This window comes from Oryzias latipes, chromosome 19 (assembly GCF_002234675.1).
Source record: "Oryzias latipes chromosome 19, ASM223467v1".
Classification (NCBI taxonomy): Eukaryota; Metazoa; Chordata; class Actinopteri; order Beloniformes; family Adrianichthyidae; genus Oryzias; species Oryzias latipes.
The window spans coordinates 1,234,245-1,261,695 of record NC_019877.2 but is presented as its reverse complement, the minus strand read 5'-3'; the positions used below and the strand labels follow the sequence as shown (position 1 = coordinate 1,261,695).

Below are 27,451 nucleotides of genomic sequence, written 5' to 3'. Positions count from 1 at the left end.
CTGTCGCTCCTGATCGGTAACGGCTACCCAATCAGTCTGGGCATGTGTAAATAATGTATGACTTCCTCTATGTGGCCAACAGTTATGTAATCTGATTTATATTTACTCTCTTAACTTGTATAATTTTGCATTTTCTGCCTCCTTTACGACCATCCGAGCCTTTTAAACAGCGGATAACTCAACCTAAACAACAGCGCTTTCCCCGACTGCATTACAGAACCGATAATAAATGAAAGTCGCCTAAATGCAACACTGTAAATCGTAAATTGTTGTCATCACAGACAACAAAAATCTGTAACAGAATGACAGCCACACGGCTTGGAGTCGTTCTCTCTGTTTGATCGTTTTAATTTTTTTTTATGTCGGTAACTGGAAAAGAGAAGTGAGCGGGTTTTACTCACAGGCTGCGACAGCCGCTTTAAATAACATGTCTGTGTTAACAGAGTTTATAAAGTGTCAGAGGTGTCAGTGAACGTCTAAGGAGACCTGCAGATCACAGATGGAAATCCCAAACCAGCAGAGCTGGTGGGCTTCAGCTGATCCATCTGGGGGGGGGGTTTCAGCTGAGCGCCAGTCCCTCGCTGACCGGCATGTTGATGTGGGCGGTCAGCAATGGCGAGCTCCTCCCCTCGTGCAGCACGAACACCTTGATGATGTCAGTGATGCCCTTGTCATTGGTGCAGTCCACGAAGGTGCCGACCGGGTAGATGAGTCCCGGCACCAGCAGGGGGATCCGCATGTACGGGTCCCTGATGCGGTACAGGTTCTCGTCGTACAGGAAGCTGATGGCCAGATTCATGACGGGCCGGCACGCCGCCGTGTTCTGGACGTGCAGCGTCAGTTTAAAGGACGGACCCAGACCCTGGACCACGGCGTTCATCTTGAGAGGCTCGGACAGGCTGGCGGACATCGGCGTCAGGCTGGACTCCAGCGCTTTCACGTAGGCCTTGGCGGCAGCCAGACGCACGCGGCTCAGGTCCATCTGGAAGGCGCGGTGCATGGCCACGCCGCTCTCCCGCTCCCTCAGAGTCTGGTCCACGTACAGCTTGGTCTTCTTGGGCACGTTGAGCCGGATGCTCTGGGCCAGTGGAGGCCCGGGGGCGCTGTCGCGGTCATCGAACACCACCGTCCTCTTCAGGATCTTCACCATCAAGCCCCCTCCCTTGGTTGTCATGATGAGAGTCCCGTCCTCTCGCCCGTACCGGCCGAAGCAGATGCTGGTGACCACATCCGGGGTTTTGATGGTGCTCAGCAGGTTCTTGTCCCGGTACAGGTGAACCTCACAGTTAGCCAAGCCCACCAGGACTCCCTGGAAACCTCTGGTGGGGAGATCCATGGGGGCCATGGTGGTGATGGGGGCGGGGAGGACGATCTTCCACAGCTTCTTCCCCTGAGGACACAAGAACATGCAGATCTTTCTGGTCCTGCAGGAATCTCTCTCAGAGGTCCTCAGCCCCGGTCCAGGGTCCTCCTCAGGTCTGAGTTACCTTCTGAGTGAAGCCCTGCAGGCTCTCGTCTGTGCAGCCGACCAGCACGTTCTTCCCGACCCGCACCAACCCCACGGGGTGGGACGGCAGCTCCACGCAGTACTTGGGTTTGTCCGACTCCCTGCAGAGCGGCACAAGCTTCAGCTTAGGTGACGCCAGCAGAAGGCGGCGACAGACCTCCTCACCTGCGCAGGATGTAGATGTTCCCGTTCCGGCACGCCACTGTGATGCGAAACTCCACATCAAACTGACCCGTCACGTCCATCATGGTGGGAGGGGCAGGGAGCGACATCTGCAGGAGTCAAACAGAGACGTTTGCAGTAAACCTTCTTCCTGTGCTTTATGGCTTTAGGAGACATAAGGATCCCTGAGGAGCAGCAGAGGAGGAGCAGGCGCAGACCCACCTTAGAGAGGATGATGAAGGCTTTCGAGTCCAGTATGAAGACGTCGCTGCTCTCAGTTCCGACCACCAGGCAGCTGACGCCGTCCTCGTCTGCGGTGCTCTTCTTCAGAGTGTCGATGCAGGTGATGACCGTCTGAAATGAGAGCCACCAATCAGAGTTGAGCTCTGCAGCTGTATGTTTTTCTTCACACGTGCAGCGCATCTCCAGAGCAAAAGCTGAGAAAAGTCTTGAACTGGTGTTATGTCTGGATATCAGATGATGAAGCATTATCTGAGACGCCTGTGTTGGCCTCACATTCAGCTCTGAAGGGAATTACCTGCCGCCTGATTGGCTGCTGCTTGTGCAGCTGGACAAACTCGTCCAGGCCGTCGGTCTCCAGGGACAGGAACCTGAGCGAGCGGACGGACAGCGGGACGTCGGCCTTCTTCCTGATGCTCTCCAGCATCTCCTTCAGAGTCAGGGGGTCGATCTGACCCTCCCTGGCCTGCTGCCACACGTCCTGACCAATCAGAGCACAGAGCCACATGGTGATCGGAAAACAACCTCTTCCCTTTCAGCTGAATCTAGAATCTGAACATCAGTCAGACTTTCCAGTTGTGCCGTTTTGACCCCCACTAGTTGCAGCAGTTAGACCGGCCCACATCATCAACTGCCCGACGGTTTCAATAAAGAATGGAAGCTCTCCCAGAATGCAGTGCAACAGCAGCTGCGTCTGTGACCTCACTGGAGAGACGCTATCAAGTTGAAGTCTTTAGCCGTCATTTCACGTCGTCACAAATCTTAAAGACTTGCTTTAAAAAAGATTGTATTTGTGACGTAGAAAATACGCTGGGCGGGGCCACCAGCTCCGAGCTCTCAGCAGCTGACCGACTACTAGAGGGAGCAGTTCCCTGAGCATTAGCCTTCACCCTCACCCAGCCCAGTTTAAGAAGTGCAAACCCCACCTTCAGGTCACTGCCGACTTGTTCGGACACAAACTGCTGTGAGGATCACTGCAGAAGCTCTAGATTCTGGAGGTTCTGGTACTGGTTCATTTTCACCTCATTTTGTTTAGTAAGGCATATTTCACATGAACATTACATAGATGTTTGTTTCCTCTCTTTCTGAACCGTCCCGTCTAACCCTGTGAGCTCTTTCAGCCCTCAGAGGTCCGTAGAGACGTAAAGGAGCTCCAGCACACAGACCTGCTCCAGCGTGTTGACCTCCAGGCTGGGAAGCGTGAACTTAAAGTACGGCCGCAGGTTTTTATACAGGTAGATGCACGGCCCCGATGCCACGGCGGTGGTGGGGATGCGCGGCTCGTGAAGGTCCATGAAGAAGGCCACCAGGCCCGCGGGCAGGTCCAGCAGCGTGTTCTCACTCATCAGCGCCGTGCCGCGGTACACCTTCAGCTTCATGCCGGACGAACCCGTGCCCAGGTCCCCCACCACCAGCCGGTTCTCTCCGTCCCCGCTCAGGTCGGCCAAGTCCACGCAGGACGAGAAGGTGTAGAGACCGGCCACCGGGTCGTAGTGGGCGTCCAGCCACTTCCCTCCATCGCCGCCGGACTCCATGGACGTCATGGGAGCAAGGCGTTAAAGTTACTGGACACAGAGACGCAGGTCTGCTGGATGACAAACAAGACCGCATCACTGCCTCTGTCCACACCAGAGGCCACAGTCAGGCTCTTTGACCCACAGAACCGTGACCTGCTCATTGACCCAAAGAGCTACACTTCAGAGCTTAGTGTCAAGTTTGATTCCTTTTAGCTCTGACTGATTACCAAGATACTACTGACACCAACTTAATCATCCATCTGACCCCAGTGGGCTGGTAAACGTTCAGCTGCAGTGAAAAAAAAAAGTGCAAAAACAGAGAAGCGCCAAACTGAAGCCTTTAGCTAACAACGTCTGAGTATCAACTGTAGAATATTATGGAACGAGAATTCACTCTATTATTAGAACACGTTTTCACTTAACTTTACTCCCATTAATTTATTTATTTGTTCTATTTAATCAGTTTGATTTGATGTAAATTAATATTTTTTTACGTAACAAAGCTGTGAATCAGGATTTTCTTTGAGAGTACTTGTGCTGATTTCATGTGTCTGACAGGTCCTAATGAGGAGATGATCAGGGGATTATGGGCATCTACTGGGACCTAAACACCATGCAGAGGCTCTAACTGTGACCTGGACGAAGCTGCTGTGTGGTTTAAATAAACTCACACAGTTATTTAGATCATTATGATGTGCAGTAAATCCTGAGTGTGGTGGGAACAGTGACCTAACCTGAAACACAGCAGTGAAGAAACTCAACTAAAAATGTAGTAACAGTTCACTTCTAACACGATTTGATTCCATTTATCAGCTGCTCTGCCGCCGATCCGCCTATCCAGACGTGGTGAGTGACTTGATTTCAAAATAAAAATACATTTTAGACCTTAAAGTAGCTTGTTTCTTTTAATAATTATTAGTAAAGGTATTAATAATCAAGCTTTTTGTGAAAACACAATGCGATGTGTGGGAGGGTCTAAGGGCAGGGAGACAGTTTAGTTTAGTCGGTTTAGTTTAGTTTAGCAATTACCTGTTGAGTTTCCCGACTCTATCATGTTCTTAGACAATTACCGGCATAAATCGCATTGAGACCGTAAAATAGCACAGACATGGAAAAAGCAACAAAATAATAGAAAATAAAATGCAGCTGAAGTAAAGAGGCAGAGTGAACTTTTTTAAATAATCAGCCTTTTTTGTATTAAAAATGAGGACATATATTCTGAATGTCCATCTGCTGGTTCAGACAAACACAAAAATCTTTTCCCTTTGACATTTTAATGACCTAAACATTAATTATAAGGCTGTAATAAACTGTGTCATTCTAATTTAATTCCTTTATTTTTTTAAATGCATGTAATCTTGTGTTTTTTTGTTTTGTATTGTGGTGTATTATTATAACTGCATAAAGGCAGACCCAGTGGGCATTAAACATGACCCAGCATGACAGAAATGAGGTTCTTCCAACAAAACAATTGGTTCCAATACACAAAGTTTGGTTTTAATTACTAGAATATGTAAACATTTCTTTGAAAGCAATGAGTAGACAGAGAAAAACACGCTCAAACACGAACATCACTGCGCGCGCATACCCTTCAGTATCACCGTTGTCAAGGTAACCAGTCTGCTGCACTCCTACCTTCGTCTACTGCCGTTTTCCGGGTTGCATCGTGCCGCTTCTTTGACATAAACACAATATGTGTTTTTCAGATTCAGACTAATCTAGATAAAGCCACAGAACGCCAGCTAGCTGCAGTCTTACAGATTCTAATCCCCAAATCCGCTTTAGTGACGCAGATCCAGATCTATACTCGCTGTCCCACTTTGATGACCTCATCATCCCTCGCAGTTTTTTTTCCCCCACCTTCAAAACTTAATTTTTTTTTACAGCAATGTTCTTAGGAATATTGTACTTTTATTTAGTGTTTAAAGACTAAAGAGTGTTTTGTTTTGTTTTTCCAAAACTATCCCCAGCATTTCTCGCGAGATTACAACCAACAATACGTGATGTCACAAAGATCTCGGTACCTTATTGGTTGGGCAATCCAGGTTTAAACGGTCTACCGCGCAGAAAAGAGAAGCGGATTTAACAGCTAACGCGTGCGACGAATATTTTATAGAATATTTTTTAATGAATTCACGGGCAAAGAAAGGAAACTACAAGTGAGATTAAGTAGGATTTAATGCCGTCTGATGTTGTAAAGCTGTGATTTCACTTAAAGGTTGGATTAGACACCGACTCAAAATACGACCTTGTTTGTTTGCTAGCTGTAGCTAATGCTAACAACAAAAGCGAATCGGTGATTTGTTTAATGTTTTCGTTTATGCTATCTATCTAAGCCTTTGATCTTTTGCTTTTCCTGGCTTTTATCGCTCCTTATCCCGTCACGTGCATGTTTTGTTGACTGCTTGTTGTGTCGCCGCAGAAATGATGGACTCGTGCTTAGCCGGGATGCCGGACAGGTCGGAGCCGGTGGAGGTGGACGACATTAAACGAAACCTGCTGGATGAATTCGGCTTCTCTCCAGCTCAGGTGGGTCTGCTTTGATGAGGATGATGGTGATGATGAAGATGAGGATGATGATGATGACTGCTGCTCTGCTCCTGCAGGTCGCTGCTCCTCCTCAGACTGAAAACCTGCAGGTCTACCTGAGGGTCCGGCCCTTCACTGCAGCCGAGAGCCACAGCAGAGACTCCCAGGTAAGAGGGCCTCTCTGTTTCTGATCTGCAGGGCAAGGTCAAAGGTCAAAAATTAACTCAGCTTAGTATTAAAGTTAGACAAAAGTAATTCCTCTTAACCTTCAATTAAATTGACTGTAAACATACGTTTATTGATGCAAATTCCGGTTTAAAAATGTTTTGGGTTGTTATTGTTTTCTAGGTTTCACTACGATAAAATCTGTGGGTTTTTTTGTGTTTTAAAAAATTGTTGCATTTTTCTGCCATATCTGGGGGGAAAATAAGCTTAAAATTGCATTTCTGAGTATTTCTTTTGTCAAATTGTTGTGAAATGGAGCAGACAAATAAATGTAACGTAGAAAATATCTTCAAGCCAGGCAACAGTCTCCCTGTCTCCCAGTCTCTGCTCCATTCTGATAATCCACTTTACAGACCGATAGATCCATGAACGTCTTTGTTTTCCTGGTCTGAGCTGGAATCTGGATCAAATATTGCTAACCACTGTTGTTGCACCGCTAATGTTAGGTTCGGGCTGTAAGATAGTGGAAAACGTGTGAAGGGTTGGATGATGGGAAGGGGGTGGGCTTACTTCACGCCGAAAGTACATTTCTAATAAACTCCTGCCGCTCTGCAGAAACTGTGTCCCAGAAAATAGACGCAGGTTTTTGGATTTTGGCATCAACATAATTCAAAGACCACTGGTAATGCTTTGAAAACGGATCAAAAGAGGATCAGAATTGGGGTTATTTAAAAAAAAATGCTTTTCGTTCTCTCCTCTCTTGACATGGAGCAGATTCTTGATCTTTGTCATCTAATAAAGCATTTTTTGGCTCCTCTGAATCACGCAGTAGATGTTTCATCGAGTCGTCTCCTCTAACGTCCTGCTGTTATCTATTTCTAATCGGCTGATTATTTGATGAGGATTTTTATCTTTGCTGATTCTGATAATCTTATGTGACTGCCACATATATATATTTGATCAAAAATGTTAAAACCTTCTGCATTTTTCTGTAATTTGCATAAACAGAAACACCGGGAAGTTATTTTGAACTTGTCGATTTTGTGTTCAGGAGTTTGGAACCTCTTTAAGGTTACGTCACCTTTAGCGCTTCTGTTCCTAATCTGGGTTCAGGTGGACAGAAACCTTCATCTTCCCACCATGACTCTGCCCCGTTTTCCTTTCCAGGACTGTGTGACAATCGAGGGTCCCGACACCGTGGCCCTCAGGGCCCCCAGGGTCAGCACATCCAACCAGAAGAGTGAGAAGCCCCTCCCCCAGACGGCGCAGAGGTTCACCTTCACGCAGGTGGCCGTGGCATCGGCTGTGTTTGCCGTTGCTGCTCCGGTTAAAGCGCTCATCCGCTTGGTGGTTCTGTTCAGGTGTTCGGCCCAGACGCTGGTCAAAGGCAGGTGTTCAACGGTTCTGTTCGGGGTTTGGTCAGAGACGTTCTGCAGGGAGGAAACTGTCTGGTGTTCACCTACGGAGTCACCAACGCGGGGAAGACCTTCACCTTCCTTGGTCAGAGACGCGGCCCGCCATCCGGGTTCCCAATGTCTGCTGATCTGTCTGTCACTGAAAGGTGGTTGTCTGTGGTTCTGAAGGTCCAGAACACGACTCTGGCCTGCTGCCCCGGTCGCTGTCGGTCATCTTCAACAGCATCGAGGACCGCCTGTACAGCCGCCACGACCTGAAGCCTCAGCGCTGCAAAGACTTCAGCAGACTGACGGCAGAGCAGCAGGCGGCGGAGAGCAGCAGCAAGAGGAGCCTGCTGAGGCTGTTCAAAGAGGTGAGACCCCCCCAGTGTCATCACACGTCAAGGGGGCGTGGCCTGTTCTAAACCGACACCTGCTCTCTGTCTGCAGACGGACAAGACACTGACGTCTGGAAGGTCCACCTTCCTGGAAGGTCAGTGGGATCCAAAATGTCTTAGCCAATCAGGAGCTGGTTCATTCAGAAGCTCTATGTGAAATTCCTGTCATCCGGATTCCTCTGGGATGTTCTGCTTAAATGTCTTCAGAGGTAAAATCGTCAAATGAAGTGCGATGAGTTTCAGAAGAGCTGAAGCTGTGGTGTGTTTGTGTGCGTCAGGTTCGTCTCTGAGCAGCGACAGCAGCGTTTCTGAGCCCGACAGCTTCTGTCTGGACGTTTCTTCCAACGTTAGCTTCTCGGTTTGGGTCTCATTCTGTGAGATTTACAACGAGAGCATCCACGACCTGCTGGAACAGGTAACGCAAACACACCTTTGTACGGCTGAGGAGGATGTGGGCGAGCTGACCGGCTCGCCGTCTTTGTGGCGTCCAGGTTCCTGCGCTGAACCAGAGGAGGACGGTGCTGCGCTTGTCTCAGGACGTGAAGGGAAACTCCTTCATCAAAGGTAACGCCGAGTCATCAGCCGATGCTGCACAGCATGTTCTCCATCTGCCCGTCACAGAGGCGTCCGGTGCTCACTGGTGCTGCTCACTAGGGACGTCCAAATCCCATCACGCGATCGGAAAACATGCCTGATCATATATCGGATTACTTTGATCTGCGCTTTATATGTCAAGCTTATTATTTCTAATAAATACTCTACTAGTGTATCATGAAGGAATCACAACAATTTACTGCTATAAATGCTGCAGATGGTTCTGGTCTGAGACACACAGAAACAGCCGCTAAAGTTAGTGAGATATACATGCTTGGTTTGTCCTAATGCAAACATTAGGACAAACATTTAATGGGAATTATACAGACAAGGGACCATCTACAAATTTCAACCTCAGGGAGAAGGTGGTCAAAAATCCAATCTAAAAAATGTTTCCATGGAGATGAGTTGGTCATGAACACTCATCATAGTGATGCTACAACAACGATTTTTGAGGATTTTCTTTAGGAATTTTTGATGAAGACATCGATCACATCTGATCAAAAATGATGATAATTCTGAAGATCCTGAAGTCACCAAACCTTCACACATGGAAGATTTAAGGATTTTTTCTAGTAGATGGTTTAATGTTTAAGTCTAGTTTTCAGTCCATAAGACGCAGCAGAGTCCCGCCTCAGAATACAAGTCGCACTTTTGGGCATCAGTAGATACTCAAGTGACTCAAAATCGGATCGAGTCCCAGAAACCTGATTGGGAAACTCGAACTGTTTATACGACTGCAAGTGCAGACGGCTCTAACTATCGGTCAATTCTTCAATGTTACATTTTCTCCATAGGACTAAACATTGTCTTGGTCTGCTGTCTCTTTTTTTATGTCATAGTTTTGTACGTTTTCCCAGATAAAGAAGCGCCTAACAAATCGGATGTTTGTGTTTTCTGTGCCGCCGGTCAGACCTGCGCTGGGTTCAGGTGAACAGCTCTGAGGAAGCCTACAGAATCATGAAGATCGGGAAGAGGAACCAAAGCTTCTCCTCCACCAGGCTGAACTATCTGTCCAGCAGGAGGTGAGTGTGTGAGGCACAGGGGTGGAGCGTGCAGCCACGCCTGTCTCTAACCCGCTGAACCTGCGTCTGCAGCCACAGCATCTTCTCCATCAGGATCCTCAGAGTGGACGACAGCGGCGTTCCCAGAGTCCTCGGCGTCAGCGAGTAAGTCTTGGCGTCGGCCTTTAGTGTCTGCTGCAGCCCCGACGGTAATCTGTGACTCCGTTCAGGCTGGCGCTGTGCGACCTGGCCGGGTCGGAGCGCTGCTCCCGGACTCACAACACCGGGGAGCGGCTGAAGGAGGCGGGGAACATCAACACCTCCCTGCTCACGCTCGGGAAGTGCATCAACGCCATGAGGCTCAACCAGAACTCCAAGTACGAAGTCTCCCTCCACCGGGACAGTCCGGGGATGACGGCTGGACTGACGCTGCCGTCTCTCTGCAGGTTTCAGCACCACATTCCCTTCAGGGAGTCCAAGCTCACACACTTCCTCCAGAACTTCTTCTGCGGCGCCGGCCGCGTCTCCATGGTGGTCAACATCAACCAGAGCTCGTCTTTTTTCGACGAGACGCTCAATGTCCTCAAGTTCTCTGCGCTCGCTCAGAAGGTCTTTGCTTTCTCTCTTCTGAAAATGAACACCAGATCAGTTTTGGTGATTCTTCTTCACCTGAATTATTGTTTCAAGCTCCACCTACAATGGGTAAAAACAGAAAGACGTAGAATGAGTGGAAAAGCTGGACGAGGTCACCTCCTCTGCTCCCGTCTGTGGGGGTTTGTGATGACATGGGGGCTTTTCTGTGCAGGTTGTGGTGCTGAGCTCCCAGCCGGACGTCCCAGGTGACCAGGACCCTCAGAAGATGGCCATGGAGCTGTCCATCATCATCGATGAAGCTGAGGAGCGCAGGAACCAGTTGAGGCGGGGCAGGAGGAGTTCGCTGGTCGCCTGGGAAACCAGTCTGGAGGATGTGCAGGAAGATGAGGACGGCGAGGAGGACGAGGAGGAGGAGGAGGACAGCATGATGGAGGGAACCGTGCTAGAAGCAGGAGGAGAGGAAGAAGATGAAGTAGATTTGACCATGGGGGACGAAGAGCAGGTGAGGCCGAAAATGATTGACTCTCCTGAGATAATCTAATGATCTAAAATCAGTTTTTGGTGTAGAGTTTTGGTTCTGGTACATATTTTACCTTCTGGATCATTTCTGGAATGACCTTATCTGAACCTGGAGCCCAAATGGCCCCTCCCTTTTCTAGAGGTGTGCTCTGGTTAGACCAGGTGATGTCAGAGTTCCTGTTTCTGTGACAGCGTCCTGACAGAGAGGCGGCTCTGCGTTTGGTTCTGGAGGCACAGATCCGTGAAGAAGTCAGCAATGAGTTCATGGAGCTTTTCAAAAAGATGGAGAGAGACTACAGGTAATCCAGGATGTGATCATGTGACCCTGAGACGAGTTCAGGTGTGAATCTGTTTGATCTGTGTGCCAGTGAGCGCTTGGAGAAAGAGCGGGAGATCCTGGAGGAACGAGCGGACAAGAGGGTGGAGATTCTGAAGAAGCTGGTCGATAAAACTGTTGAGCCTTCAGCTCTTGATGAGGTCAACCCCACCCCAATGTCTGCTGGCCCCGCCCATCCCTGATGAGCGCTGAATTCCATCTGTGTGAATGTGATTGGTTACTAGGAAAGGCAGACGGCGGCCTTGGAAGAAATCATCAGCTCCATGAGCGAAGATCTGCAGAAGATCAAGGAGGGAGCTCAGAGCGTCCACCACTGTCTGGCTGACGAGGCACAGATAGCAGGTACACACATGTGTGTTAGTGTAACAACACACTGCAGGTACACACGTGTGTTAGTGTAACAACAGCCTGCAGGTACACACATGTATGTTAGTGTAACAACACACTGCAGGTACACACACGTGTGTTAGTGTAACAACACACTGCAGGTACACACGTGTGTTAGTGTAACAACAGCCTGCAGGTACACACATGTATGTTAGTGTAACAACACACTGCAGGTACACACACGTGTGTTAGTGTAACAACACACTGCAGGTACACACGTGTGTTAGTGTAACAACAGCCTGCAGGTACACACACGTGTGTTAGTGTAACAACACACTGCAGGTACACACACGTGTGTTAGTGTAACAACACACTGCAGGTACACACGTGTGTTAGTGTAACAACAGCCTGCAGGTACACACATGTATGTTAGTGTAACAACACACTGCAGGTACACACACGTGTGTTAGTGTAACAACACACTGCAGGTACACACGTGTGTTAGTGTAACAACAGCCTGCAGGTACACACACGTGTGTTAGTGTAACAACACACTGCAGGTACACACACGTGTGTTAGTGTAACAACACACTGCAGGTACACACGTGTGTTAGTGTAACAACAGCCTGCAGGTACACACATGTATGTTAGTGTAACAACACACTGCAGGTACACACACGTGTGTTAGTGTAACAACACACTGCAGGTACACACGTGTGTTAGTGTAACAACAGCCTGCAGGTACACACACGTGTGTTAGTGTAACAACAGCCTGCAGGTACACACATGTATGTTAGTGTAACAACACACTGCAGGTACACACACGTGTGTTAGTGTAACAACACACTGCAGGTACACACACATGTGTGTTAGTGTAACAACACACTGCAGGTACACACACGTGTGTTAGTGTAACAACACACTGCAGGTACACACATGTGTGTTAGTGTAACAACACACTGCAGGTACACACACGTGTGTTAGTGTAACAACACACTGCAGGTACACACGTGTGTTAGTGTAACAACAGCCTGCAGGTACACACATGTATGTTAGTGTAACAACACACTGCAGGTACACACACGTGTGTTAGTGTAACAACACACTGCAGGTACACACGTGTGTTAGTGTAACAACAGCCTGCAGGTACACACACGTGTGTTAGTGTAACAACAGCCTGCAGGTACACACATGTATGTTAGTGTAACAACACACTGCAGGTACACACACGTGTGTTAGTGTAACAACACACTGCAGGTACACACACATGTGTGTTAGTGTAACAACACACTGCAGGTACACACACGTGTGTTAGTGTAACAACACACTGCAGGTACACACATGTGTGTTAGTGTAACAACACACTGCAGGTACACACACGTGTGTTAGTGTAACAACACACTGCAGGTACACACATGTGTGTTAGTGTAACAACACACTGCAGGTACACACACGTGTGTTAGTGTAACAACACACTGCAGGTACACACACGTATGTTAGTGTAACAACACACTGCAGGTACAAACACGTATGTTAGTGTAACAACACACTGCAGGTACACACACACTTGTGTTAGTGTAACAACACACTGCAGGTACACACACGTGTGTTAGTGTAACAACACACTGAAGGTACAAACATGTATGTTAGTGTAACAACACACTGCAGGTACACACACATGTGTTAGTGTAACAACACACTGCAGGTACACACACGTGTGTTAGTGTAACAACGCACTGCAGATATGCGTGTGTTAGTGTAACAACAGACTGCAGGTACACACATGTGTGTTAGTGTAACAACACACTGCAGGTACACACGTGTGTTTGCATAAAAATAGGCACAAAAATTGTGAACATTATAACAAAATCCAGGATAATTATTAATGGCATATATGTATTATGGGTTGTATGCAGACATTCTGATTGTTGTCTCTTCTCCTGTTTTGTTTGCAGAGATTGAAAAGCTGCAATTGGAGAATCAGCGATCACATGACCAGCTCCAGGAAACATTACAGGTTAGCGCTGATGCTTGAGTTAAGTCCCGCCCCCTCTGCTCTGCTGAGTTCAGCCTGACCGTGCAGGCGTGTCTTTATACTGGTAACCATGACAACTGAGGTGCTAACACAATTGGTCAGATGCGATTTTTCGACCTCAGTGGCCCTGATGGGGTTTGACCGCATCCACCGGGGGGCGATGTTTCCGCTGGGTTTCAACGCAGGTTCCTGTGCGTTCTCAGAGTCTGGAGCAGCAGCAGCAGGAGCTCAGGGAGCTGAGGGAGGTCTGCCGCCAGAAAGAGGAGGTCATAGTGAGACTGCAGGACGCTGTGGAGAACGCAGCCGCAGACGTGAGCGCAGACATCAGGTCAGTCCTGCAGATTCAGGAGCAGCCTTCTGATCCTCCTGCTGTTTTCCAGAAGGAGCACGCCTGCAGCTGTATGAAGGGAGACGGAGCAGAGGAGGTGAAGGAGGAGAGCTGCAAACGCCCGCGGGATTCTGCAGAGGAGAGTGGAGGACCAGCCAGGAAGAGAGGCAAGCGAAGGAGGAGGTGGTGGGTAAGAGGTGGAGGTTGGCTCTGACTCTCCCGTTTCTCCTCAGCGCTGTTAGAGGAGGAGATCTGGAGGCTCCAGGAGGAAAACGAGAACAAGGAGAAAGCTATTGCTGAGCTGCAAAATAGGGAGGAGAGGAGGAGGAGTCTGGAGGAGGAGGTGAGAAGACGCAACGAGGAGGTGAAGCAGCTGAAGGAGGAGCAGGAGCTACTGGAGCAGAAGGTGCTGATGTTGACCGGTAGGAGCAACGCCTCCATTTCCCACGTCTCCACCATGACTCCTTTCTGTGCGTCACAGTCTCCTCCTGACCTCCTCCCCATAGATCTGGACGCGTGTCAGAACTGCGACTCGGTTCTGGCGTCTCTGGAGGCGGAGCAGCGGGAGTCCGCCCGGCTGCAGAAGGAAAACAAGGCTCTGGTGAACGGCATCTTCCAGCTGCAGACTGAGGTCCGCCTCCTGCGCCGCCTCTCTTTCTCGCCTCCTCGTTTCTGTTTACACCTGGTTTCCTGCTCCACCCCCAGATGACCGCTCTGCAGGAGCAGCTCAAACAGCAAAGCATCATGGCTGACCGCCAATCAGAGCAGCTCAACACAGCCAAGTCCCGCCTCCAGGACCTGGAGAGCCAATTAGAGGAGAAGTCGGAGTCCGCCAGCAGCTTCAGGCAGGAAGTGGAGCGTCTGAGGCAGAGAGTGGAGGTCCTGCTCTGGCTTTGGCTTGCAGCTAATGTCCGTCTGCTCCAGGCTCATGATTGGCTGGTTGTTTTAGGAGCAGGAGGAGGGGCGGAGCAACAGCACCAGTGTATTTCACGCCACCATGGAGGAGCTGACGAAGGAGAGCAAGGCGGCGCTGCAGAGGTCTGCCGAGAAGTCCCAACAGATCGAGGAGCTTCAGGGAGAGAAGACGCAGCTGGAGGAGCGGCTGCAGCAGAGGTGATCGATCCACGCCGCTGCCGATCAGCCTCATTGATCAGAGCCTGACGCCATACCCGTCTGCCGCAGCCTCAACAGGTGTGAGGAGCTGACGGGCAAGCTGGCCACCCAGAGAGCAGAGCTCCTGCGGCTGCAGGAGCTGAGGGCGGAGCTAGAGGCAGAGGGCGGGGCCCTGCGAGAGAGGCTGCAGGAGATGCAGCGATCAGAGGAGGAGAGGAGGAGGGAAAAGGAGAAGGAGACATGTGGTGAGTAGCTGGCTTTCAGCGGGTGAGTGGCGGCAGGATGGAGATGGTCACCATGTTGTGTTTGTGCGTCAGAGCTGCAGGACGTCCTGCTGGAGAAGGACAGACTCCTGGACGAGACCCTGCAGCAGGCGGAGGCTCTGAGACGAGGTGAACGCCGCTCCTCCACCTCCCGTTTGTGCCAAGAGCAGCTGAAGCTGAACTTGTGCTTCCTCCCAGAGCTGCAGAGGCTGAAGGAGGAGCTACAGAGGAGAGAGGAGGAGGAGAAGGAGAACAGGGGCTGTGAGGAGACCCCATGGAGGAGGCAGCAGGAGACGGAGGGAGAAGTGATTTGCCTGCAGGTGAGACCAAGCAGGAGCAGCAGGAGGCGCTCATGACAAACCAGACGATGAAAATGTTTCAGTGAAATCCTTCAGTGAAGACAATTTAGCAGTAGCTGAATTTCAGGAAGTTCTGGAAAAGGAACATGGAAGTTAGAAGGGCAAAGGTCAAATTCTAGAGCCAAAAGAATTCACACAAACAAAATTCTCTGATGAATAAAGTTTCAAATTTTAAATATTTTTATGTTCTTTCTTGATTTAAACGGAGAAAAAAAAAACAAATTTCTTGAGATAAAGCTTAGAAAGCTGAACCGGTGGGGGGGTGGGGGGTGGATGCGTGCAGACGACCTTTGGAGGTCTGAATGAAGTGACGTTTCTCTCCCATCAGGACGTCCCGTCGCCGGTGAGGCACAAGAGGAGGAAGAGCCCCAGAGCTGTGAGGGGGAAGAGGAAGAGCGTGGAGGTGGAGGTGTGTGTTATCGTGTGTGTGAGTGTTATCGTGTGTGTGTGTGTTATCGTGTGTGTGAGTGTTATCGTGTGTGTGTTAACGTGGGGGTTGGAGCTGCAGGCGTGACGCCTCCTCTGGTCTTTCAGGACCTGGTCTTCAGCGAGAACAAGAGGAACCGGGGGAGGGGAGGGGCCCTCAGCAGCAGACAGGTGAGCGCTCTCAGGTGAATGCTGGCGTGCCGCTGCCTTTCTTTACGTTCTTCTGTGGTTTCAGGAGCAGAAAGTCGCCGCGGCGATCATCGACTCGCCGTCCAAAGCCAAAGGTTCGTCCTTCTCCTCCTAGCTGCTGTGCTGACATCAGGGGGGGCTGTTGCCATGGTTACTTGAGTCTGCCTTCAGCTCTGCTCAGCAGGTCTTCCGTTTCTGCAGGTACAACAGCAGCCGGTCTGGTGGGGGCAGTAACCACAAAGCCCCGCAGAGGGCGCAAGAAGCTTTTGAAGACGGGGGCGTCGACGCCGCTGCTGGATTCCCCTCTAACGGTGAGACGCTTTACAGTCCGTCGTTCCACAGACGAGGAAGAGCGTCTGTCTCCAACCTCACTGGTGTTTTGCTTTCCTGTCAGGCGTTGGGGGATCCAGACGAAGACAAGGAAAGTGATCACCTGATTATTAAGAGGAAGCTGCGCTCTAAAACAGGCAGGAAGTGATGTCATCTGGCTGATGGACAAGGCCTTAAAGAACTCTGAAAACATGTACAGATTTTAGATTGTCTCAGGATAAATAAAGAGTAGATGACTGTTTCACAACCAGACCCCCCCCCAGATGGGGCCGATCAGCTCTGTCGTCAACCAGTTTCAATAAAGTTCTGCAAATGGCCGACTGGTCTTAAGAGAAACTTTGTTCAAATTCCCTCCCTCCCTGACCTGAAAGCCTAATAAATAAATACCAACTTTTTATTCACAAAGACTATTTATGCTTCCCCTTTGTTCTGATAATGAGCATTATTCAAATGATATTTCAAAACGCAATGCATTGTGGTCTACTTTCACCAGTGTAGGCAGCATTTATGTTATTATTATAGATTTGATCATCCCAACAAAACGGCATACCCCCCCCCCCCATACTGTGCACCACGGACGGAGGGGATTCTGACAACGTGAGACTATAGCCACGCCCACCTGCCAATCAAAAACAGCCCAATAATGCAAAATGTAAAGATAATAAATGAATAGAAAAGAAGGAGACATACTAATGGCAGACAGTACAAAAGTTTATTTCTGGCTTTTTAGTTTGTCTTCTGAATCCCTCTAGTGGACATTTGACGAACTGCAACGTTCTCCTCAGATTTGAGAACAGCATGTGGTTCTGCTGTCGAAGGGCAGGAATAAGGTTCCAAGTACTCATAAATACAAATCTGTGATCATCTTAGTAGAACAAACTAGACTGAGAAAAGGTTCAGTCAGTTCTGCTGTTCTGTAAACGCAGGTTTGATCAGTTCTCCATCAGTTTCTGTGGCTTCTTCCTGAAATGTTCTGCGCATTTCTGCTGATAGACCAACGGGTCAGAGTCACGATGGCCACTGTCAGTAGGCTGGAGCCTCATGACATGACCCAGAGGCTGCTGTGGTGCCGACCGCTCCACCACAGACCCGTTCAAAGTCACAGTTGATGAGAAGTTTGTCTTCAGCCACTCAGGAAGTGTCCGTCGGTGACTCCTGGTCGTTTCTGCTAAAACTCCCCGGTCGTTCGGGCAGACTAAGGTGGAGGGGGGCGTGCTCAACGGTCAGCAGGCGGCGGCAGCGCCGAATCCCAACAAGTGCTGAGAGGATGAACGCACTGGCCAGCAGGGCGGTGCCACTGAGCAGGAAGGTGCCGGTGTAACTTTCTGTGATGTCGACCAGCAAGCCTGTAAAAAATGACGACACAGAAGATCTTTAGTTTTTTAAATGAAAAGTTCCAATTTAAGAAATCAAACAAATATAAGTACATCCTCTTTTTCAGTTTTCAATCTTTTCTGATCAAAGCGATAGTTCTTGAAACTGGACGTAGTCTCACCTCCGATCGGCGGGCTGAGCAGGTAAGGGATGGCGTGCAGGAAGTAGACCACACCCAGCGCCAAAGACAGGTGTTTGGCCCCCACAACGTCAGATGTCACCACGGGGATCAGAGCTACGTAGGCGCCATCAAAGTAACCGTAGAGGATGGCGAAGGGGAGGAGGAGCCTGAAGGACCGAAGCAGTGGCGCAAAGATGCAGCACAGACCTTCCATCGCCACAGAGAGGATGTAGCAGGACAGGCGGTGCGGCTTCAGACACCTGCACACAGAGGGAGGCCGTTAGGCTCCGTTCATGGAAAACTGACGACCAAAGAGAAGATCTGCAGGTCTGAACGTTAACCTCGAAACCTCCAGCTGCACGTCTGAACTCTTTGTTCCGCCCTGCAGCGGTCTGCACGCCAGACAAGCTGCTCCCAGCAGAAACATGTCTGAGCCGCACCTCCTCTGGATTCTAACCAGTGACTGGACTGAGTGTCACATGACCCATGGAACATGGCTCACGTCCTACTGCAACCAAGTCAATTCTGGTCCCAAGTTTTCACACCAATAAGGACTGATTGGTCTGAGCCGTTTTGAGTCAACGTTTCTATGGCAACCCCTCTTTCCAATCAGGAGTGAGCTTGTTGGAAGGCCCCTACCACTTGAGATCCAGGGGTGTACATCTATGTTCCAGATCCAGGCCAGGGTGCCATTTCCTCGTGTCTTCATGCCGGCGGTGAGGAAACCGTGGTTACCTCTTCATCCAGCTGCAGACCACAGAGCCTCACGCCAAATCAGCTTTAAATCTGCAGATCTGTGTGTCCAAGCGGCGGTTCCAGGTTCCAGGATGGCTCCCCCTGAACCACCTGGGTGGTGTTTGTGGGGGTTAAACCCAGCCTCACTCAGACTGATGGATGTTGGTAAAAGGTTTCAAAAAGAGGAGTCATCAAGTCCAGATGCTGTCTGTTTATGGAGGTCACACTGGGAAAATGCATTTTTTCACAACACAAGACAAGAAACTGGGAAGTTTGGTCAAAATTTTGTAGGAAAACTTGAGAAAAAACGAACTATCAGTGAAGTAAAAGAAACATTACAAAATAGGAAATATTAAATTATGAAATGTGCAAATTTTTCTAGATCAGAATCCTGTTTCTGCTGTTTTTAGGTTTTTCCTGATGTGTTGCCAGATGGGGCAAAAAAATTGCTTTGGGGTCGGTTCTGTGGTTTTTATCAAAATACTTTTCAACCAGGGACGTGCAGTCAGGGGAGGCACGTGAGGCACGACCCCACATGCCACTAATTAACTTTTTTTTCTCTGGACCTCGCAGTTTTTACGTGACTTTTGGGCTGGAAAACCATGACTTTATCTGGCAACACTGCAGACGACTCGCAGGAAATCCAGCTCTCAGAAGTTAACATCTGTTTGGGATAAAGTTTCAAAAGGCAACAATATTTGTGCTGACAAACCCATTCTCCACCTGCTACACCTGGCCCGTCTAGACCCGCCCCATCACCAGGGATCGCCCCGCCCACCAGCACCCGCTGAAATCCCAGGTACCGTCTGTCTGCTAATGTTTACAGCTCTTATCTGATCAGATCGTTCATCCTCTTTGCTGTTTATTAACAAAACGTCCCACATTCCATCCTCAGGTTTTCCTCCCCCACAAACTTCAAATATGCTGTCCATCAAACGGAGCCAATGATCTCCCAGTTCAGGGAAAAGTTCAGCTTCTAGGTACCAGACACTAACGAAAACCAATTTTTGGAACATCAGGAGAACCTTCATAGCATCAAAGTCTGCCGCTCTTTCATTCATAATGAGGTTCAGGTTTGTACTTTCTCTCAGAAAAAAGTAGTACACTTAAAGTATATTTGTTAGGTATACTTGTGTATAAGTACAGTATACTATAGACCATGCAGTACAAGCAAGTAAACTTACGTATACTGTCTTACTTTTAGTAAGTATACATGTAGTACACTTAAATGGATTCCTTTTTGTTGAGGGTTTATTTAATCTGTAAAAGTCCTGAGCAGTAAATGAGCCCAGCCAGTTTCTACTGAAAAGTTTCAACAATTATTTGGTTATTTTTTTCTGAAAGAGCCATAACTACTCCAAGGATTTGATTTTTTCTCCCGTTTATGGAATAGTTATACTAATATTCCCAAGTAGAGGCTGGAATCAGCTGTTAGGGCTGAATATTTTACCTCACATGTGCCAAAAAGAGAACGGGAAGAGTGTTTCCCTGCATTCATGCAATGAAACCAAAAACAGTTCAAACAAATCCTGGTCACTGGTTACACGTGTAACATGGGTGTTTTTTTTATAATAACCATATCGTTTGTTTTTGAATAGAAACTTGGTGTGAACGTTTTTCAAACGTTTGTTTTCAGGAGGATGAAGAACATAAAGAAATGTTGGTTATGATGGACCTGCGTACCTTTGGTCTGTCAGCCAGCCAAAGGTGATGTTTCCCACGATGTCGATGACTCCCAGAATGGACATGAGGAAGGCGGCGTGCTGGTGGCTGATGCCGGCGCTCAGAGCGTACGGTACCAGATACACGAAAGGCAGGCTGCAGCCGCTGGCCAGGAACAGGAAGGACACGGCCAGACCCAGGAAGTCCGGCTGCAGCAGGAAGGAGTACTCCGTTCTGGAGAAGGAGAAGCGTCTCTTCTTTGGTGATGGGTTGGGCTTTTCTCCAGGCAAGGTGAGGGGCAGAAGGCCGACCTCGGTCTCTTTAGGGGGTTTTATGGAAAGTTCAGTGTCCTGCGAGGAAACTTCACCTACATGAAGACAAACGATTCAAATCTATGTTTTTGGTACCGTATGTTCCAAACATGTAACTTCCAACACGTGTAAAAAAACAGATGGATAAAAACATGACTGTGACTGGGCTAACACTCAACGTTGTTGGTAACATGTACAAAAGAGCACAGCTACATGTTAACCACATTAGCATGTTCACATTAACACCCAACTGTGTTTGCAACTTCCTAAACAACAAAGCGATATCACTGACATCATTAACTCCCAATCAGTCAGTGACGTAAGAAAACATGTTACATGTTAGCTAGATTAGCATGTTCACAATAACACCCAAGCTTGTATGTTAATCCATACATACCATGTAATCTAATGGATTTTAATGCTTCTTAGTGCGCCTTATTGTGCGGAGAATACGCTAGTTAATCAGCTACTATTCATAGAACGGGGTGATAAATGAACAACTGATTTGTTTATGTCTTCTTTTGAGAATCGGACCAACAAAGTGAATCCAACTGTAGATCTCCAAATGTAGGAGCCAACAAAAGTCCGTCCGACCCCGTCGATGATCACAAAGTCCAACTACGTCTGATTGAGTCCAGTTCCGTCTAATATATTAGGTATTTCTAAACAGAACTCACCACATGTCGCCTCCTCTGTCTGCTCCTGCACTGTGATTGGTCGCATGAGTGCTCCGCAGACGCAGAGATTGGCGACTACAGCGCTCATGATGAGCAGCGCCCCCCTCCAGGAGTACAACTCAATGAGCAGCTGCAGGACTGGAGCCAGCACGAATGTCCCAATGCCGCTGCCCGACATGGCGATGCCATACGCCAGCGCTTTCCTCTGCTGGAAGTAGCAGCCCACCAGGGCGATGGCAGGGGTGTAGCAGAGGGCGAAGCCCAGACCTGTCCACACACATCCAGAACGTGAGCTTTTCTGTAGAGACATCTAGAAAGTGAGTACCGATTGACTCCGTACCTGTGAGGACTCCCATGGTGAGGTAGAGGAGCTCCAGGCTGGTGGAGAAGGAGCTGAGCAGGAGGCCGCACGATGACAGGACTCCACCCAACATCACAGCCACCCTGCAAGACCAGCGGTTCCCCACCAGGCTGCCCACAGGAGCTACAACACAAAGGCGCCATAAAGTTCATTTAAAGTAATCCGGTCATTCTGAAAGAAGCGAGGCGGCACTGACCACAGAGCATCGTGATGCAGTCCACCAGGCTGTGGATCCATGCAGTGGCTGAGTATTCAGCCCCGAAATGGCCCTGAAATTCCACGAAGAAGATGGAGATGCACCTGAACAGACGAGGTGGAGGTTAGCTCACAAGCGCGCAGATGGTAACTGCCGAAACAAGTCTGTAACCATGGTAACACCAGCAGTGTATGCTCTGAAGCACTGACAGCTGTATTGAAAGCTTTAGTCAGACCTGTAATTATGGGTGGATATGGAATGTCTCAGTGCATGCTGCGGGCGTGTCAAACTGATTTTTTTTTTAACCACCCCCAAATCCTGTGGACTGTATAAGGAGACCGTTAGTGTGGTTCATGTGATCCGTGCGCACCTTGCTGCAGCCTGACGGTTAGAAATGAGGAAATCAGACAATCAGACCGTAGTCTGTGTGGACGTCCTACGGGAACAGACGTATCACGCTCACATCCCGTGCATGCAGCATTTGCACAACGACTAGAGTGTAGAGTAAGGACACCGAACAACAGCATCACCTGTACTTCATAATAAGTGTGTGCAACTTTCATTAGCCCTTCAAATACTTCACGATACATTTACCACTTGCACGACAATGGTACGTTCCACTTCTATGACATGTCTTAAGGTGGCCGTACGAGCCTCAAGAGAACTGCAAGATGCTCCGCTGAAGAGCTCCTCTCTAAAACCCAATTACCCACAGAACCCGTATGGTTCAACCTTCATGTGGGTGAATGGGACTAAGGATCAATACTCGAATCACAGAAACACCTGCAGGCGTTACCATGGTTATTGCAAAAGATATGTAATTCTTTCTTTATTCAAATCCTGAATGTAAATCTGTCTGTAGGTTTCTGCTGAGTCATCAGAACAGCAGGTCAATGGCAGTCGGGTGAGTGTTGTCTGTGGGGGGGGTTCTCGTGTAATAGGAAACAGAGGCACATGTCAGCAGAGCAGCAGATTTCAGACAAACATCTCATTATGTAACCACTCTGAGGGATGGAGGGTCCACTGAGACCCATGGCCGGTTCCTCTGGGAGCCGTGTGAGCATCAGGTGAGTCTGACAAAGTCTCAGGGGAGTCTCTGGGACACAGAGTTGTAATATAGTAGAATTTACATACAAAACAGCTTTTACAAAAATGTGTCTGTCCTGCATTTTAAGCATGAAAAACCTGCAACGTTATCTTCTCAGTAGTTTCCATTCTGTTTTTAAAATTTAATGATTTTCTTTAGGCTGCCTAACCTTTACTGAAATGCATGAACTCCTTTAGGTTCTACACTGACAAACAAGACTCAGTCATTTACCTGCTGTGCCTGCACACCTTTCTCTGTGATATGAACGTGCACATCAAGTTAAACCAGTTTTTGACAGTAGTACAAAGTCCTGATCCCTCCACTCTATGCTGTAACCCGCTCATCTGCAGAAAACATCTTACAAAACCATGAAGTCGATGATAGCCCATAATTCAGAGAGAGAATCAGCATATTTACTTTATATAAATTATATCTAGCAGTTTTCCTGCTGAATGTTTGTTTAAGACGTGCAAATAAACTATAACCTTAAAATAAAACAGAAGTAAAATAATGTGAACATTTTTTTGTCTTGTCTTATTTAATCCCCCCCCACATGCCATACAATATCTGACCCCCTCCCCATTTGATATCAGTTTATTTATAAATCATCAGTTTCGTTCAAACAGAATCTTAATAATTTAAGTGGTGAAAATAAAATTAAGTTTTAGTCATTCCAAAAAGGCTACATTGTCTTAATTATGTACTAATGGTCTATTTAAGAGGTCAGGGAGTTTTCAAGGACTTTTGGTGTTTTTCCTTTACTAAATGGGATGGGATGGGGTGGGTAGTGTGGAAAACTCCATCTAAAAGGAATGCTTAAGAGACATAATACCCAAAAATAAAACACATAATACAAAAACCACAACAATGAACTAAAAAATCAGGAAAATACTTTTTATTAATTTACTAATAAGAAACTAAGAATAAAGAAAGACCTTTTAGCTGGCTCATTCTTAGCCTGGTGTGATTTGTTAAAACAAAAAAAATAAATCCTTCTTAAATTTAACACAACAGGTCTTTGACATGTTCAATGTAAATACTGTATATGGTTATGCAGTAGGGATGCAACGATCCACTTTCGCCACGATTTTGTTTAATTCAGTTCAATTCAATTGAGGACATAATGAAGACAAACCCAAAAACACATGGAACATCAGGAAAGAAAAGATAATTTAGGAATTACAGCAGTGAGGAAACGGAAAGCATTTGAGAGGAAAAATCAATAAAATATGTCTGTGTCCAAATTCACTCACTACTCCCCGGTTAGTGCAATTTATTGGGTGTATTTTATTGAGGTGCACAAACACGACAATTCTTAAATCAGGGGCCCTGGAAATTTCCCATAAATCTAAGCGAAAAACTTGAGTGACTTTACAATCACAAAATTTGGTAAATATAAGCTCCAGTGCACTATGTTTAAACAATTTATCCTTTAAAAAATGTTTGTGAATATTTCTTTTATTATTTATTCAAGTTTTCATCATCAGAACACATAGTTAATAACCAGTCTTCATAAAATGTTCATGATCGAGTGACAAATGGGTGACGTTATCTTTGGTGTTAAAAAAAAAGAAGTGAGCGTGTCTGAATTACGTTAAAGTCCAGGAAACTGGATAACCCCACATTATATGCTCTTTGAGGGAATTTAGACATAAGGCATCAAAAGAGACATTTTAGTTTTGCAATACTTACTTTATATTAAAGAAAATATAAAGATAAGTTTTCTTAGACTTTGATTGTAAACAAATTTGTAAAAAAAATCCTGAAATAGGTAAATACATAAGTTATTTTATGAAAGAAAATTGGACAAAACAATATAATATTTACAGAACTGGGTTTAAAAAAATAAATTTAAAGCGATGGAATAAAATGAAGATGGCAGCAAAATTAAAAAAAATAATCCCCCAGATTAAGTTATGGTGATAGCAATTGCATTTGTTTTTGGTCCTGTTAAAGAAAATTGTGCTGTGATATTTTGCTTTTTGTGAAAAGTTGTTGACACTCATTCTCCAGACAGTTTTACTGAAATTCCTGACTCTGTGTCCCTAACAGAGAGAATGAAACAAACAGGTTTTCATTCATTAAATGTTCATTTTGCACTTAATCAAAACGGGTGTTTAAACTCGCACCAGGAGGATTTTAACAACTTTGCTGCTGATGTTTGTGAGATATGAACTAAATGCTGCATTTATTTCTAATTACCAATCACCCCCACATTGACGTAAATTACCCAACAGCCGACATGCTGAATGCTTTGACTATATGCAGTGTCAGCAATAGCATGGCAAAACAGTCAACAACCCAGAGGAATGCAAACAACATGTTCAAATGTCAGGGCTATCTGAGGTTCTGTCTTTAGAGACTGGATGCAGAACCATAAATCAAGCAGGAGGTGTGAACTGGGCTAGAGGCCGGGTCTAGCGTGCAAAAAAAAAATTCATCTGCCTTTTAAAAAAGAAATTAATATAGAAATTGCTGTTTTTAACCAGACAGATGTAAACACTATAATGCTAACAACTAAACTAACTAATCCCCCCCCCCCCAGCAGAAATCTGCACATTCTAGTTTAGACACGAAGTAGAAAGGTCCCCGTTTGAGCCTTTTTCATATTGACCCCCACAAAGCCATGTGAACCAGTATGTGTGTCTTACCTGGTCACTGCCCGTGTGCACACCGTCACCATGAAACAGCAGCCGACAATCACCCATCCCCACCCCCCATCCGGAGGTGACACCCCAACGCTCTTCTGCTTCCCAGCAACCATCCCTGCACTCTGAACCGGTCCCGGCTCCCAGTTTCGGTGCAGGCCCTGAGGAAGCCCGCGTCCAGAACTAGTCAGTCAGTCAGAGATCTCCTGAGTGGTGCATCCTGCTGCGACAGCAATCAGCCCCAGCCTGGAAGTTCAGGCAGCGAGGAGCAGGAGGGTGGGGCTTCTCAACAGGTATCCAGGTACTCTCCTCTGACTCCTCCCGCACTTACTCTACCTCAGCTGATGGAGAGTGGGACCGGCCAGGTGGAGTTGAGCGGTCAAACAGGAGAAGCTGAAGTGAAGAACGGATGAAGCTGTTTGAACATCTGGCAGGGACGAGATCTGACCTGCTTCTCTCCTCCCAGCAGCTTCCACCTAACTCCAGTAGAGTCTCAGTAGAATGATAGTAGAACCCGGCTGTCATTGTTTTTGTGTCTGAAACAGAACGGAAGGCTTCTTCGGTCAATCAGTGACCAGCCGACCCTCAATCATTAACCTGTCCCAGGACCCGCTGGAGAGCTCCCTCAGCCCCCAGCAGAACCTGTGTTCCCTCTGACGTCTGTCTGCTGAAAGCAGGCAAAGAACATTTCGTTCTGGAGCCCCCCACCACTGCCCCCACCCATCCCCCCACCCCACCTCATTACATATCTTCTCAGGTGTCAGAAAACAGCCTGTGAGACCGGTCCAACAGGATGGCTTTGGGAGGGTGTTCACTCACAGAACAGGAACCGACCGGGCCAAAGAGGCTCTGATATAATCAGTGATGTTTTTATTGACTCATTTCTGGATACCACTGACACCGACACCCTGGTTCTTTTTAGCTCCTGGTTCTGATATGGATTCTGCACTACCCTGCAGGGTGGAACAACAAACAAACAAACACAGGCTCAGGAAGAACATAAAAATCCCAGAAAAACCACAGTAAAAAGTACAAACTCAGGTCAGTTACTTCATGGTGTTTCCTGGCTGGACTTCACAGTTTAGTTCTGGTCTGTTGAGTCTGACCCTTCGACAGTCAACTGTTCAGGAGATGAAGGACAAAGACTTACATTCTGCTTTTGATCTCTTCTGGGCTTGTGGTTCAGAAAAAGACCACCAGATCCACCGGCAGCAGAACAGTTTGAAACATGTCTTTTGGAAGTCTAAAACTTCTTTTTCTAAAGTGGTTTAAGCATCTCAGAGAAGCGCTAAAATCAATTCTAATCAATTTAACAATGAAAAAAATAAATTAAAAAAAGGTAAAACTTTGGCGCCCTCTACTGGAATAAACGTGGTTTCACAAATGTCCTGGTGGTTTCAATGGGGCCCTAAATTTAAATGAGCTGCCATCATAATTTCAATGAAAAACCAAATTGTTGAAGTTTATTAAAAATTCATGTCAAATCATTTAAAATGAGCCAATATATGCAAACATTGACTTTTTTTCGTTTTAATCTAAAACAAAGTTTTCATAAACCAAAAAAGGACAACAATGGGCTCACACTCTTATTTTGACATAACTAAAATTAAAAGTTATCATTATTGCACTTTTGAGTTTATACTCAATAATACTTTTGTTAAACATTACAAAAATAAACTAAAGATTTATCAACTTGTGCATTTTTCTTTTTACTTTTTAGTGTTAAATGCTGCTGCTGTTGCTGTTTTTTATACACAAAAAGATGTATTGTAGCTTTCATTTTGAAATAAAGGTGGCTGTCAAGTTAATAAATATTTGCTGTTTCAGAGGCTTTAGAACAAATAATTATGATGGTTTACTGCTCAATTACAACAATGTAAACACCTAAAAACCGACTCCAATCATCTTCTGATCTACTTTCAAATCGTTCCCAGTGGTCTTTTAATTAT

At 47.1% G+C, this 27,451-nt stretch overlaps 3 protein-coding genes across 9 annotated transcripts; 1 reads left to right on the top strand and 2 right to left on the bottom strand.

The window, feature by feature from the left end:
- Positions 1 to 323: 323 nt before the first annotated feature.
- bbs1 (Bardet-Biedl syndrome 1) lies at positions 324 to 5,175 on the bottom strand. Of its 2 annotated transcripts, none has more exons than XM_004086804.3 (7): positions 5,062 to 5,175; positions 3,076 to 3,494; positions 2,208 to 2,390; positions 1,892 to 2,023; positions 1,673 to 1,779; positions 1,488 to 1,608; positions 324 to 1,390 (listed from the first exon to the last, which is right to left on the bottom strand). In XM_004086804.3, exons 2-7 carry the CDS (start codon positions 3,451 to 3,453, stop codon positions 560 to 562), a joined length of 1,752 nt encoding a protein of 583 aa, XP_004086852.1. In that variant the 5' UTR covers positions 3,454 to 3,494; positions 5,062 to 5,175; the 3' UTR covers positions 324 to 559. The 2 variants fall into 2 exon arrangements, with proteins under 2 accessions (XP_004086852.1, XP_011471791.1); XM_011473489.2 differs by having other exon boundaries at positions 560 to 1,390; positions 3,076 to 3,497; positions 5,062 to 5,174.
- Positions 3,549 to 16,735, top strand: LOC101164965 (kinesin-like protein KIF20B). 6 transcript variants are annotated; one of them, XM_020701996.2, is made up of 32 exons: positions 3,549 to 4,272; positions 5,849 to 5,955; positions 6,033 to 6,122; positions 7,288 to 7,407; positions 7,482 to 7,620; positions 7,704 to 7,888; positions 7,965 to 8,007; positions 8,191 to 8,327; positions 8,404 to 8,476; positions 9,420 to 9,531; positions 9,604 to 9,675; positions 9,741 to 9,887; positions 9,957 to 10,119; positions 10,316 to 10,606; positions 10,816 to 10,922; positions 10,992 to 11,100; positions 11,185 to 11,302; positions 13,243 to 13,304; positions 13,508 to 13,633; positions 13,703 to 13,817; positions 13,884 to 14,072; positions 14,157 to 14,281; positions 14,356 to 14,529; positions 14,600 to 14,763; positions 14,833 to 15,008; positions 15,081 to 15,155; positions 15,225 to 15,346; positions 15,714 to 15,794; positions 15,920 to 15,982; positions 16,047 to 16,095; positions 16,202 to 16,311; positions 16,395 to 16,735. In XM_020701996.2, exons 2-32 carry the CDS (start codon positions 5,851 to 5,853, stop codon positions 16,476 to 16,478), a joined length of 3,726 nt encoding a protein of 1,241 aa, XP_020557655.1. In that variant the 5' UTR covers positions 3,549 to 4,272; positions 5,849 to 5,850; the 3' UTR covers positions 16,479 to 16,735. The 6 variants fall into 6 exon arrangements, with proteins under 6 accessions (XP_020557655.1, XP_011471786.1, XP_020557651.1 ...); XM_011473484.2 differs by lacking the exon at positions 3,549 to 4,272 and adding an exon at positions 5,473 to 5,585 and having other exon boundaries at positions 13,526 to 13,633; XM_020701992.1 differs by lacking the exon at positions 3,549 to 4,272 and adding an exon at positions 5,473 to 5,585.
- A 285-nt stretch (positions 16,736 to 17,020) lies between these two features.
- slc16a12 (solute carrier family 16 member 12) lies at positions 17,021 to 26,180 on the bottom strand. The gene is made up of 7 exons (XM_004086805.3): positions 25,506 to 26,180; positions 21,768 to 21,871; positions 21,551 to 21,694; positions 21,211 to 21,477; positions 20,244 to 20,589; positions 17,826 to 18,085; positions 17,021 to 17,676 (listed from the first exon to the last, which is right to left on the bottom strand). The coding sequence occupies exons 1-7, from the start codon at positions 25,616 to 25,618 to the stop codon at positions 17,462 to 17,464; spliced, it is 1,449 nt and encodes a 482-aa protein (XP_004086853.1). The 5' UTR covers positions 25,619 to 26,180; the 3' UTR covers positions 17,021 to 17,461.
- Positions 26,181 to 27,451: the final 1,271 nt, after the last annotated feature.

Coding starts and splice junctions, on each gene's coding strand:
- bbs1 (XM_004086804.3), bottom strand. CDS start 3,453: ATGACGTCCATGGAGTCCGGCGGCGATGGAGGGAAGTGGCTGGACGCC. Junction 2,391..3,075: donor AGGTCAACACGCTGGAGCAG/GTCTGTGTGCTG, acceptor CTGATTGGTCAG/GACGTGTGGCAGCAGGCCAG. Junction 2,024..2,207: donor AGCAGCCAATCAGGCGGCAG/GTAATTCCCTTC, acceptor CTCTCATTTCAG/ACGGTCATCACCTGCATCGA.
- LOC101164965 (XM_020701996.2), top strand. CDS start 5,851: ATGATGGACTCGTGCTTAGCCGGGATGCCGGACAGGTCGGAGCCGGTG. Junction 5,956..6,032: donor TCGGCTTCTCTCCAGCTCAG/GTGGGTCTGCTT, acceptor CTGCTCCTGCAG/GTCGCTGCTCCTCCTCAGAC. Junction 7,408..7,481: donor AGAGGTTCACCTTCACGCAG/GTGGCCGTGGCA, acceptor GGTTCTGTTCAG/GTGTTCGGCCCAGACGCTGG.
- slc16a12 (XM_004086805.3), bottom strand. CDS start 25,618: ATGGTTGCTGGGAAGCAGAAGAGCGTTGGGGTGTCACCTCCGGATGGG. Junction 21,872..25,505: donor TGCACACGGGCAGTGACCAG/GTAAGACACACA, acceptor TCGTCTGTTCAG/GTGCATCTCCATCTTCTTCG. Junction 18,086..20,243: donor GGCTGGCTGACAGACCAAAG/GTACGCAGGTCC, acceptor CTCTGTGTGCAG/GTGTCTGAAGCCGCACCGCC.